Genomic DNA, 11,171 nt, shown 5'->3' with positions numbered 1-11,171 from the left:
CGTGCTGTCGCAGGTGAAGAAGGCGGTGGAGGCCCTCCTGGCTTTCAGCAGAAGCAAGGCCAAGGGAGACGCACTGCTCCTCAACGAGAGCGAGAACGTCCACCTCCTGGTGACGGTCTGGAAGGTCCCGCGGGTGGCACAAGTCATCAAAATGTAAGAAATTTACCTTCGGCCGTGTAGTTACAGGGGTTGCTCGTCTCCTTCGGCTTGGAAAAGAGCACGTTGCTGATTCTGAGCTTAAAGGATTTGACTGCTACGGCCCTGTCCTGGCAGTTCCCGTGCCGTGGGCGAGAACTGTCGGGTCAGACCACTGCTTTACCCCCACTTTTACTGTAACGGGAAGCTCGGCTGTGCCTGCGTTGTGCACACAGAGAATACTGATTTTGTTGGTTGTCAGTTACAAGGTATGTGCTTTTCAATCCTGAAGCTCAAGAAAAGAAATCAACCTCTTCTTTGTCTTAACCCAGCACCAAATCATTAGAAAGACTCCTTCTTCTTTCTTGTGATACCCAAAACTGAATATGAGTTACAAGTTTTCTTTCTCAATGTAGCATAGCTACAGTTTAAAAGTTTACATATTTATTTGGGGCCCGGTACTACAAAGATTTCCCTAATGACTGGATGCAGCCATGTGTAAAGAAAGGAGAATGGATGGTCCTCCTCTTCCTCCCAGGACCTCTGTGGTAACGGCTGCCGGTAGGACAGATGGATTCAGCGTTGTATCTGACTGGACCTATGGTATATGATTGTTTTAACTTTTATGGTCTTGTGTGCTTTAAAAAGTATAGGTTCCACTGGGGACGTTTAGTAGTTAACTAAGAACAGAATCTAGATACATAGCTTCCCTGTAGTACTTGTTAAAGGGTAATGATCTCTCAGTGTAGACCTAGTTCTGGAAGAAACTTCTTTCTCCTCTTAGATGTTCCCTGTCCATCTCATATTCTCGTTGTAGACCACTGCCCCATGGCATTCGGCCAGAAACAACTGAGGTTTGCCTGTTCACAAAGGATGAACCAAATTTATCAGCAGAACAGACTGAAAATCTGTACAGGAAGCTTTTAATCCAGAATGGGATCAGAAGTGTTAGCCAGGTAAGAGAGATATATGATGGTATAGTACAGTACTGTCATTTTTTTCCTTTTGTACCAAAGAAAAGGGAAAGTAGTTGTTGTTTGCTGCTGTTTAATATTCTAATCTCAACGGTTCTGAGTTAATGATCTCTAGTAAGATTTTTCTGACTATTCAAACTGTGGTTTAATTTTGTTGTTGTATTTAACCTTGATTTAGATATTAGCATGTACTCAAGTTCTATGTGGTGATTTGCAGTTACTACACAAGAGATCCATATTGTTTGATTCTTAAAAAGTACTATATCCTTTTTCTATTGTCTTCAGCATTCTAAAATAATGCACCATGATAGACTATCAGTTATGCAAGTTAATTCTGTGCAGTTCTGAGAAGTATTTTAGACTGTGTTTTCAGCAGTGGGGACTAAACTGTTACTTGCATTGCAGATCATCTCATACAAAACTCTCAAAAAAGAGTATAAACTATTTGAAGCAAAGCGTCGCCTCTTGAACAGATTTGATCTCTTTCTGTCTGATGACCGAATTAGAAGGCTCTTGCCCTCACATCTAGGAAAACACTTTTATGAAAGGAAAAAGTAGGTCTTTAAATTCTGTGTATCCATTTAGCTTTGTATTTTTTTAATATTAGATTCTTCTTAGTAAAGTTTTGGTTGGTTGGGTTTTGGGGCTGGGGGATTAATTTTGTTTTGGTTTGGTTTTTTAAATTTATTTTTTTTTATACCCCCCCTTTCTTTTTTAGGGCACCTTTATCTGTAAACCTGAAAGCCAGAAATCTTGCTAAGGAACTACAAAAACATATCCAGGGGACTATACTCCCAGTTACCAACAAAGGGTGCTGTTAGTAAGTATGAGTAGATTAACACTTCACTTGAAGGACAGTTGTACCTTAACTGTAGGAGTTATTCATGTTCATTGATATGAATAAAAGAGGTTAAGGGTCACCATTCCAGATATGGACCATTTTGAACCTTAAGCTGTATAAAGAAATCAGTAGTTCTACTTAATAACAAGTTTTACTGTAGAGTTTTACTTGTCTTTTTCCTTATTCCTAAGGAATTTTTAGGCAGCTGTTGCTGTCAAACAGCATGTACAATCTTAGAAAAATATTACTGTTAAATTAGTTAAAAACTATTTCCAAAATATTCTATTCTTCTAAGAGTTTCTTCATTTATTGTGCGGCTAAAAGGATCTAAATTGGTAATATGCTTAGTAATATAAGGCAGAAGTTGTATATCCAAATACAGAAACATTAGTACAGGTAAATCTATTCTAACTCTTGTTACAAAAGACTTCTGCAATAGCCAGCCATCCTTTATGAAAATTAAGATAATTGCAGATAAGTGGGCTTTTTTCATTTCTGGGTATGCCTCAAAACAAGTAACTTGAAGTATGTTTATTCACCCACATAAAAATATTACTGTTCACTTCTTTCAGTACAGCACGTGTAGGTCACACTGGAATGAAAGCCGATGAGATAGTAGATAATATCATTGCAGCAGCTACGGTGATTGCTCAGAAGTTACCAAAGGTACTGCTGATTGATTGCATTAAAGCCAAGGAGGTTCATAATTCAGCAGTGCTATTTTTACATAATTTACTTTTTGTTGTTGCAGAATTGGAAAAACGTAAAAATTCTTCACCTCAAAACGCTTAAATCCGTTGCACTTCCAATTTTTACTGCAAATATCTCCAACTTGGACGAGCTTGACAGACAGCCATCTCTCAAAAAAAAGGAAGTAAAGGTAAAAAACCAAAAACAACAACAAAAAAAACCAAACCAAAAAAACAACAAAAATCCTTCAAACTTTCCATAAAAGCAAATTGGAATGACTAGTTCTTTGGCTTCCTTTTATGCATTAATAGTGTCTGATATGTTGGGTTTAAACATTTTAGCAGTGGATCCCAGGCAGTCCTTGCTACAAATGGGATAGGCGCTCCTGACTGCCTGCTTTGAATATTCAGTAATACTAACTTATTTCCAGTTTGCTTTACAACTTGCCAGGGGGTTTCCACAATTTCGTAAATTAGGCATTTCTAATCCTAAATTGTAGGGAGCGGGGATTAATTTTTAGAACTTGTATTGTTTACTTGTATTTGCCTTCTGAAAATACACTCATTAACATATACATGGATTGAGACTATGCATCTGTTATTTGTTGGCTAATCAGTGGCATCTGAATAATTCACAAGCTCATATATTTGTATATATGAGAGAGGGCTCACCTATTTTTTTTAAAAAAGAAAATAATCAGCTATTCCTTTGTACTGAGTTCTGCTTATTATGTTCTGTTGTCTAAAATAAATTTGGAGCATGTATATTCAACTTAAAGACTGTAACCTTGACATTATTATCATTTACTTGTGAGCTATGTATAGTAAACTTCTGAAAGTAATGCATTTTTTCATATTTTACATATGGTTGACCAGTCCAGGTCTATTGAACAACAGTATTTAAATTAATGTTGCTAGACTGTCTTATTTTTAACCATATTAAAACAATAATTATACATTTAGAAATATTATGGGGATTTGTCTGAGATGTACTTCCAATTCTAGAAGGAAAAGAACAAGAAACCGAAGAAGGCCGCTAAAAAAATGAATTCAAGTCAAGCCACTGTGACAACTGAAACTAATGCTGATGCTGCTGCTACCCAGGAGCTCGCGATTAAAGAAAAAGTGGAAGTAGTCCAAGAACTGGGTGATCTTGATGATGAAGAAATTCCACAACTGGTGCCCATGCAAACAACCAGCTTAGCTGAGCTGAAGGTAACAAACTGACATTTCAGTTAAAACTAAAGATTTTGAACTCTTGAAAGTGTTCATTGCTCCTTAGGGAACAGTGTGTGTTAACATGCTTCAAGTGAACTGAATTTTTTGTGAATATATCATGAAAGCAAGAGTTGATACATGGGGGGGTGCCTTGGGGACGTGGTTAGTTTTGGGATTTTTTGTTTGAGGAGTTTTTTATGTTTTAGTTAACCCCTCTTACAGACAAAGGAAGCCATTGGTTATTGTCCTTCTACATATTTTTCTGACTTTCTGTCTAGGTCAAATAGCAAGCTTGAAGTCAGAAGAAAGGGTAAATGATTGAGAAACAGCTTAATACTTAATCAAGTAAATAATAAAATTTTTAATTCAAACTTTCTTGGAAAATTTAATGTATTTTAATGTGTCATCTTTTGCCTGGAGTGCAAAACTTGTGGAAAACCAAGTAACATTCTCTAGGACAGTAATATGCAACATTAACAATCACATAATATAAATTAAGAGCTGGCAGCTTGCATGGAGTACTGTATGGACTTATTGTTGCCAATATTGGGGATGATGTGGATCATGCCTGCAAAACAACCAGACTGATAATATGCACGTTTAACAAATATCTAGGAAAGATACTTGGATGAATAAAACAATAATACTTATAAATTTAACTGAGTTATCAACTGCATTCATGATTGGAGTGTATCCTTAAACTCTTAACTATGTACCTCTTCAGGGATGTCCAAACTAAAACTATGATTATGTGCAGGCCCGCCAAAAAAAAAAATAGTCGTAAATCTTGCTTCAAGCTGCACTCACACAGCAGGCTGACGTTAGTTCATGTGATGTGATTGCCAGAGCCCTGTTTGTAGCGACCTGGATAGATACAGCTAGAGTTGGATTGTATTAATTGCTCTGATGACAGCAGCCTTCTTTCACGAGGGCCATTTGGGGGTATGTGATGAGCTCTAGGGAATACTAGGCCTAGTGCCGAGATAAGAGTGCAGTCAGTTTGTGTGCGTACAGCTGGACTTCAAATAGGGCTGATCTCTATTCAATCTATTAAGTCTGGAAATGTGGCAAGAAGAGGACTGTGGTTTAAAGCTGTGCCAGCAGAGGTCAGTGACTTGACTGGCCAAGAGGATCCTTGCATCTGTTAAATCTATTTACTTGCTTACTATTTTGTCATTTTTTCATTATTCTCATGATTTAGTTCTGTGTTTAATCCTTTGCTTCCAGACTGAAATGTGAACAAATTATTTGGGCTAGGGTGCAGTTCAATCAATAGAAAGCATTTGTCATTTATAATGGTTTTCATTGATCATCCTTCTTGAAAAACAGTAATGATGTTTCTTAGGTGGAAAGGTAATTTTTTTGTGTGTGTCTTAAATACAGAAAATGGAACCAAGTCCAGAAGAAGGTGACAACCTGGGTGAGAAAATCAAAACACCCATCGGTAAGAGAAAGAAACAACCTCTAGTGCTGGAGGCTCCAAAAACAAAACATAAATTTACAGAAGAGCGTGCAAACTTGCAGACATCACCAAAACAGAAAAAAGCCAAGCACCTCATCGTGCCAAAGGAAGCAATAAAAGAAAAAGAGATGAAAAAGGCTCCCAAAAAGCCTGAAGCAAAGTCTTTTGCAACACCCAAAGCTGGCAAATCAATACAGTCAGCCAAGAAGTCTTCAAAAACACCAAAGCAAGCACCCAAGAAAACGCACAGGCCACAGTCATCATGAATGTTGTCTGTTGTAACACACTTTGTATAGTCATTCAGTGGTGTCTTTTTAAATATATTGATGAAGTAAAACACCTTCTGAAGAAGATCTGATCCCCAGAGCTTTTTTCACTGAGACCTGTACTGATTCATTTGTGTTTCCTTCTAAGTGACGAGCGGGAACAAATAAATTCAATCTTAATTGGCTCTATTTCTTACCTTTTGTCTTTTCCTGGCCCAAACTAAAAGCATTCAAATTCTTTTAAGTGTCAAAGGGCAGGGAGGGGGGACTATTCTAGGAAAAAGAGCTGAGAAATATTTTGTAAGTGACATCTTCCTGAAGCATAGCTTAGTACTGGAACAGACAAGGGCTGAAGCAAGAAGTATGCATACCAAGAGCAGCAATCTATTTAACATGTGATTTAAAATGTGAAATAACTGCTACGATTCTTTCTTAAATTGTTCGATATAATGAAAACAGGTTGATGTCTATCTATCTTATTCCAGCATGGACAATTTTACTTTTATCGTTGTATGCTTTGACCAGTTACACTTTATGACATCAAGCAAAATCTCCTTACCTTCACTTTTGGGCTTTATTTCTGCTACCAGAACAATTGAGGGTATCCCTGCATGCTGGTCACAATACTGTTGTATTTCTTCCATCTGAAAATCACCAAAGGCTGTATTAATTTCAGGTGTGCCACCTAAGTGAACCAGTCCCATAAAGGCATGAAAAATATACACTGCAGAACTGAAAGGTTATGTATTTGAAACTGTACAGAATAACCAAATTGTTGCTCTCTGTATGGTTACTTCATATCCTTCTCAGAGTGAGAATACAAGGCAGATTTGTGATGAAAAGTCTGAGTGGTAAAAATCTTTATTAGCAGTATTTCATTCAAATCCAAATAGGAAAAAGGACACAAGAGACAAGGAGATTAATGAACAGTATGTAACCAGCCTAATTTGCAGAGTTCAAAAAACCCAATCCCATCTCCTATTTTGGACATCCCGTATCAATAGATTTGCTACTTAGAAAGTCATTGGGTGCTAAATAAAAACTGGTAAAAGAAACACTAAAGAATATTAAAAGATTCTGCTTGATCCATGGTGTCAACATTCTGTTACCTGTGACCTCTTGTGCTAGTCTACCGTAAATATTTTTTAATCAAGAAACAAATTAATCTTAGACAAAAAAGCAAGTCTGACTCAATGATCCCTGTTAGATCTATGCTAACAAAGATCTAATCTTGTCCAAAAATAATCCTATCACTTTCTAGTCTGGGCTGCAAAATATTAATGCACTTCCATAGTAGTGAAGTTAGAGAATACAGATGCAGAACTCGCCTCCTTACTGGAAATGTGGTTTTGTATCTAATTGTTCATGTTAAAATGTTTCTCAATTTATAGATGTGCAGTAAGAAACGAAGATCAGAACTTCTGTATGAGTAATTGATAGTGACCCATGCTATCTTGTAGGTGCTAGAAAAACACATCCTTCACATTGAAAATATTAACAAGTACTGCCATGAAATTCTGCGGCATCTTGAGCCAATCTATGTTGGGACTGCAGTAGTTAGTCTTGCCTTTTCTTTGATAGCAGCACTGGAATTCATACAGCTAGGTAAGACATGTAAAGTGTCCGATTGGCACAGCTACAAACTAACCCATTGGGGAAAAAGTATATGTATATAATATACTGTATAGCAGAATTTGTTGCTTTTAAGTTGCAGAGTATCCAGGATTCTGACAGTTAAATAAGATGTAACACTACTGATGCAACTTTTATTGTTTTCAGCTAACTAATTTCAACTGGCAAGCTGTAAGGACCAGGTCACCACTTCACATCCTTAGTATAAATGCTCTTGCAACAAAGATAATTGAATTTTCTATGCTGGCAGAAGCAGCTAAGATAGAAAACACCTCCCTCAGGGCTGAGCTGGGGAGGCTTAGCTCTGCAAGGTGCATTGGTGAGTATTAAGTTCAGTCTGACATGAACAGCTAGTGTGCAGTAGTTACATCTGAGCCTTTGTAAGGACATTTCTGGGAATGACCATCAAGAGTCATCTGGTATGTTTATGTATAAATTCTTAAAGATCAACCATTTTTATTCCCATTATATTTATTCTGACTTTAGAAATAGAAGGTGAAATGTTTAAGAAACATCCAAATAATTATTTAAGGTACTATATCTTTGACCTTACAGTCTTTATTTTACGTACAAATTGAAGGTGGAAAGAACGGAGGAATGAACTGTAAAAGCCATTTATGGTGTGGCTAGTAAAATCGGTTTGGTAATAAAGCTGTATTACTACAAGTTCTATCGGGAGCCCCATAATTCTGAATTTAAAAAGGGGACTTCAGTTAAATTCTTATGCAACATTTTCAATAGTACTATTTGTCATTAGCTAAGGTTTTGGGGGGGTTAATAGAAAAATCTGTTAACTTTTTCTCTATTAAGAGTGCAGAATAATAGTATTTTAAAATACAGAATTGTCAAGACATATCTAAGCTCTTGATGCACTTCAAGAAATACAAACAGTGCTTTCTTTACATGGCTTATGTATCCTTGCATTAAGTGCGTTGTGGTGACTGGGTAATAGCCAAAAATTTTTTTGTGTATCATTAATATAAGTGAGTTCATTGTTCATGTGACTGAGTTCATGTCCTTTTTAAGTACTGAAAGCAGAGTGGCCATACGGAGGCTAGAAGAGAAGAGGAAGTTGATAACTTTCAAAATATCAACATTCTCATTTAAAAAAAAAAAATCTGTTTTATTATTAAACTTTGCTGCAAGAGTTTAAACTCTTCGTTAGACTAAGAACAAGCTTCTGCAAATAGTCTTTACTTTTATTTAAAAGGTTTAGTAAAGATACTACCAAAATATTTTCTCTAGTAGCACAACATGGTTGTTTTGACTAGAATTGATTCTATATCGCTCATTTGTTCTTCATATTTGTATTAAAGTGGGAACTAACACATGTTCCTCACAGACATAAACTGGCATCAGGAAGCAAGTCTTTCAAAAGACTGCAGTAAGTATTAGAAACTAAAACTACAGTGAAACAACTTAGTGCAGCTACCTTGCAACTTACTACTCTACTGAAGCCAAAGTGCCTTTCTTCCCCCCCCCCCAAAAAAAAAAAAATAAAGTCTGCTGAACTACTACTTTTGCAGGAGAGGAAAAACTTTAAAACTACTTTAACTTCTGGTCTGATTTATATGGCTGTGTGCTTTTTTAAAGAAAGAATCAAATGGACATAAATTCAATGTGTTAGTAACTTCCATGTTTTGAACAATATGAGCTGTTGCTGAAAAATGAATTTCCATGGACAGATAAATACGGAAGAAAAATACCATCTGTCTAGAAAAAACATAGACTAGTTTATGCCTGTAGGTGTTGTGGAAGCCTTCTGCCATGCTTACAGAAATGGCTATATTTGTATGGATGTTTGATAGGATGAGGGTAATAATGTAACTTACACTTTCAGATTAGCCCTTAACCTCAGCATTACTGGGAAGAATAACAGCTAATAATAAAGCAAATATCTGAATACTATCAAACCAAAGTCTTGTCAGGAGGGATGCAGAGAATATAATAGAAACTTGTTCACAAACTCATTTTGTAGGTGTTAATTACATCTTGGGCCATAGGGGGAGGTAAGTTTGGTGCACACAGTAAGAATGCCGAAGGGCTAGAACTATGACTCAAATAGCTCTTTTTCCAAAGAATCTGAGTTAAAATTATTAGTACTGATTTTCTTTTTAAAATTCCCTCACTATTGGTTATTCTATTGTAATTAGATCTGCCTTCTCACTCCATCAATCTTCAGATTAAGCAAAATGGTCATGATTATTTCTTTTAGGGCTGTGTATGATTATTAGAATTCCTACTGCCATCAGGGTAAGTATGTAATCCTAAAATTAGCTTGACTTCCTAAAAGCTATTCTGATTCTAATGGAATAAACCCCCCTAAACTAAGCAGGTATATAAACCTCACTGAAACTTGGATAATTGATACATTATTTTCTTTCTCTTACAGTTTTGAGAGGGACAAAGGTTAGAAGGTTATTTAACCCCGTAACGTGAAGCAGAACTAGAACCATACATGTTTTATTGAAGCTAGGTTTAAACTTTGAAATACAAAAGATACCTGAAAATAATCAGGAAGAATAGTAGTATAGGCTTTTTGGTACCATAATTCTTCTCAAGATAGAAGTGGTATTAGGTCTCAAAGTGAAAGATATTTTATTGTTGAAGTACTTAGAATGATTTGAACTTTTTTCTTTTTAAGAGGATTTCAGCTTGTGATTTCCTAAGGATGTCTTTTATGGAATAACGTCAGTAACACAGGCAGTCACAATGAAGAAGTGGCTTTACTTAGTCTTGATTCTCAATGTTCGGCAGGAGCAATGATAAGTGAACCAAGTGCTGATAGGAATTGAATCCATAATGTTATTATAGTAAACCGATAGCACTTATTGTCATTGGAGGAATAGTCTTCCTCAGCAGCATCATTCTTGGCACACTGTACTTCCACAAACATGTGGAAACCACATATGCTCTTAGGCCTGTCAGACTTTCCATTGGCTTGCTATTTCTAGTTACTGGAACAGTGTGGCTTACCTATCACTAAACAAACTCTTAGATCTAAGTGCCTCATGAGAGTATGTGCAAGAGAGCCTACAGCTGAATATAGTTCTTGTGCTTGAGGACTTGGGAATGTTAAAAGATGCGTACCAGGTCATTAACTGACATAAGAGGGAACTGAAATATGTGTCTTGCCTTTTATATAACTCTTTTACTTGCTGGATTTTTTCATCTTGCCTTCACAACTAACTTCCTGTTTGTTAACCTGAAGGTGTATTCTAAGTACTCTTTTTAAGCCAGCCTCCTCAAGTATGTAGTTAAAATAGTCTATATGGCTTTGCAGATGCACATTATAACTGTCTTGCAAATCTCTGCTGCCTACTAATAGCTGCCTCCTCTTGCAAGTATGGAGTTCTGCAACACGTACCTTAATCTCAAGACCACCTTTTCTGAAGTGCCTCCCTTCTAGGGTGTCTGAGCAAACTAAGGCAAAGACCTTACCCCACTTCACAAGGTGACACTGCCTCAACTGAAACAGGTGAACAGGGCCAGCTGTGTCTGTCTTATGCTCACCTGCACAAAGAAACGGCAGCGACCACCACTTGCAAGGCATGCCTCAACTCCAAAATGCTGACAGTCACTACAGACCAATCTTTAACACCCGCTCCTGCTATCCTCTTAGGACGTGGAACAACGCCTGGCAGAAGAGCCAGCTGCCTCGACGACTCAGGGGCAGGAGGAACGGGCCTGTCAGGGGGCGCCCAGCACCGCTGGCGAGGAGAGGCCAGCTGTAGCAACCAGCCTTCAGCGAACGAGGTGTCAGCCACCCCTAGAGCGGCTTAAGATAACGGGGGGGCGGCGGCGGACTACCCGCGCCGTGCCGGTAGCAAGGGGGCTTCGTGAGGCCACCCCTGAGGGAGACAGCTCTCCCGCCTTCCACCTCAGCGGCCGCTGGGGCGTGGCGAGAGCCCCCTCGCGAGGGGGCGTGGCCCCCGCGCAGGTGCAAGCGGAGGG

General features: G+C 37.8%; 1 protein-coding gene across 1 annotated transcript; it reads left to right on the top strand.

Moving 5' to 3' along the window:
- Nucleotides 1-4: 4 nt before the first annotated feature.
- RSL1D1 (ribosomal L1 domain containing 1) lies at nucleotides 5-5,585 on the top strand (the record flags this gene model as incomplete). Its single annotated transcript, XM_009699985.1, has 8 exons — nucleotides 5-153; nucleotides 953-1,091; nucleotides 1,515-1,663; nucleotides 1,828-1,929; nucleotides 2,523-2,616; nucleotides 2,702-2,830; nucleotides 3,645-3,854; nucleotides 5,241-5,585. Coding segments are annotated over 8 exons (1,317 nt in total), but the record flags the coding sequence as incomplete, so codon positions are not given.
- Nucleotides 5,586-11,171: the final 5,586 nt, after the last annotated feature.

Source organism: Cariama cristata, unplaced genomic scaffold (genome assembly GCF_000690535.1).
Source record: "Cariama cristata isolate BGI_N322 unplaced genomic scaffold, ASM69053v1 scaffold16495, whole genome shotgun sequence".
Lineage (NCBI taxonomy): Eukaryota > Metazoa > Chordata > Aves > Cariamiformes > Cariamidae > Cariama > Cariama cristata.
This window is presented reverse-complemented; position numbering and strand designations above follow the sequence as displayed.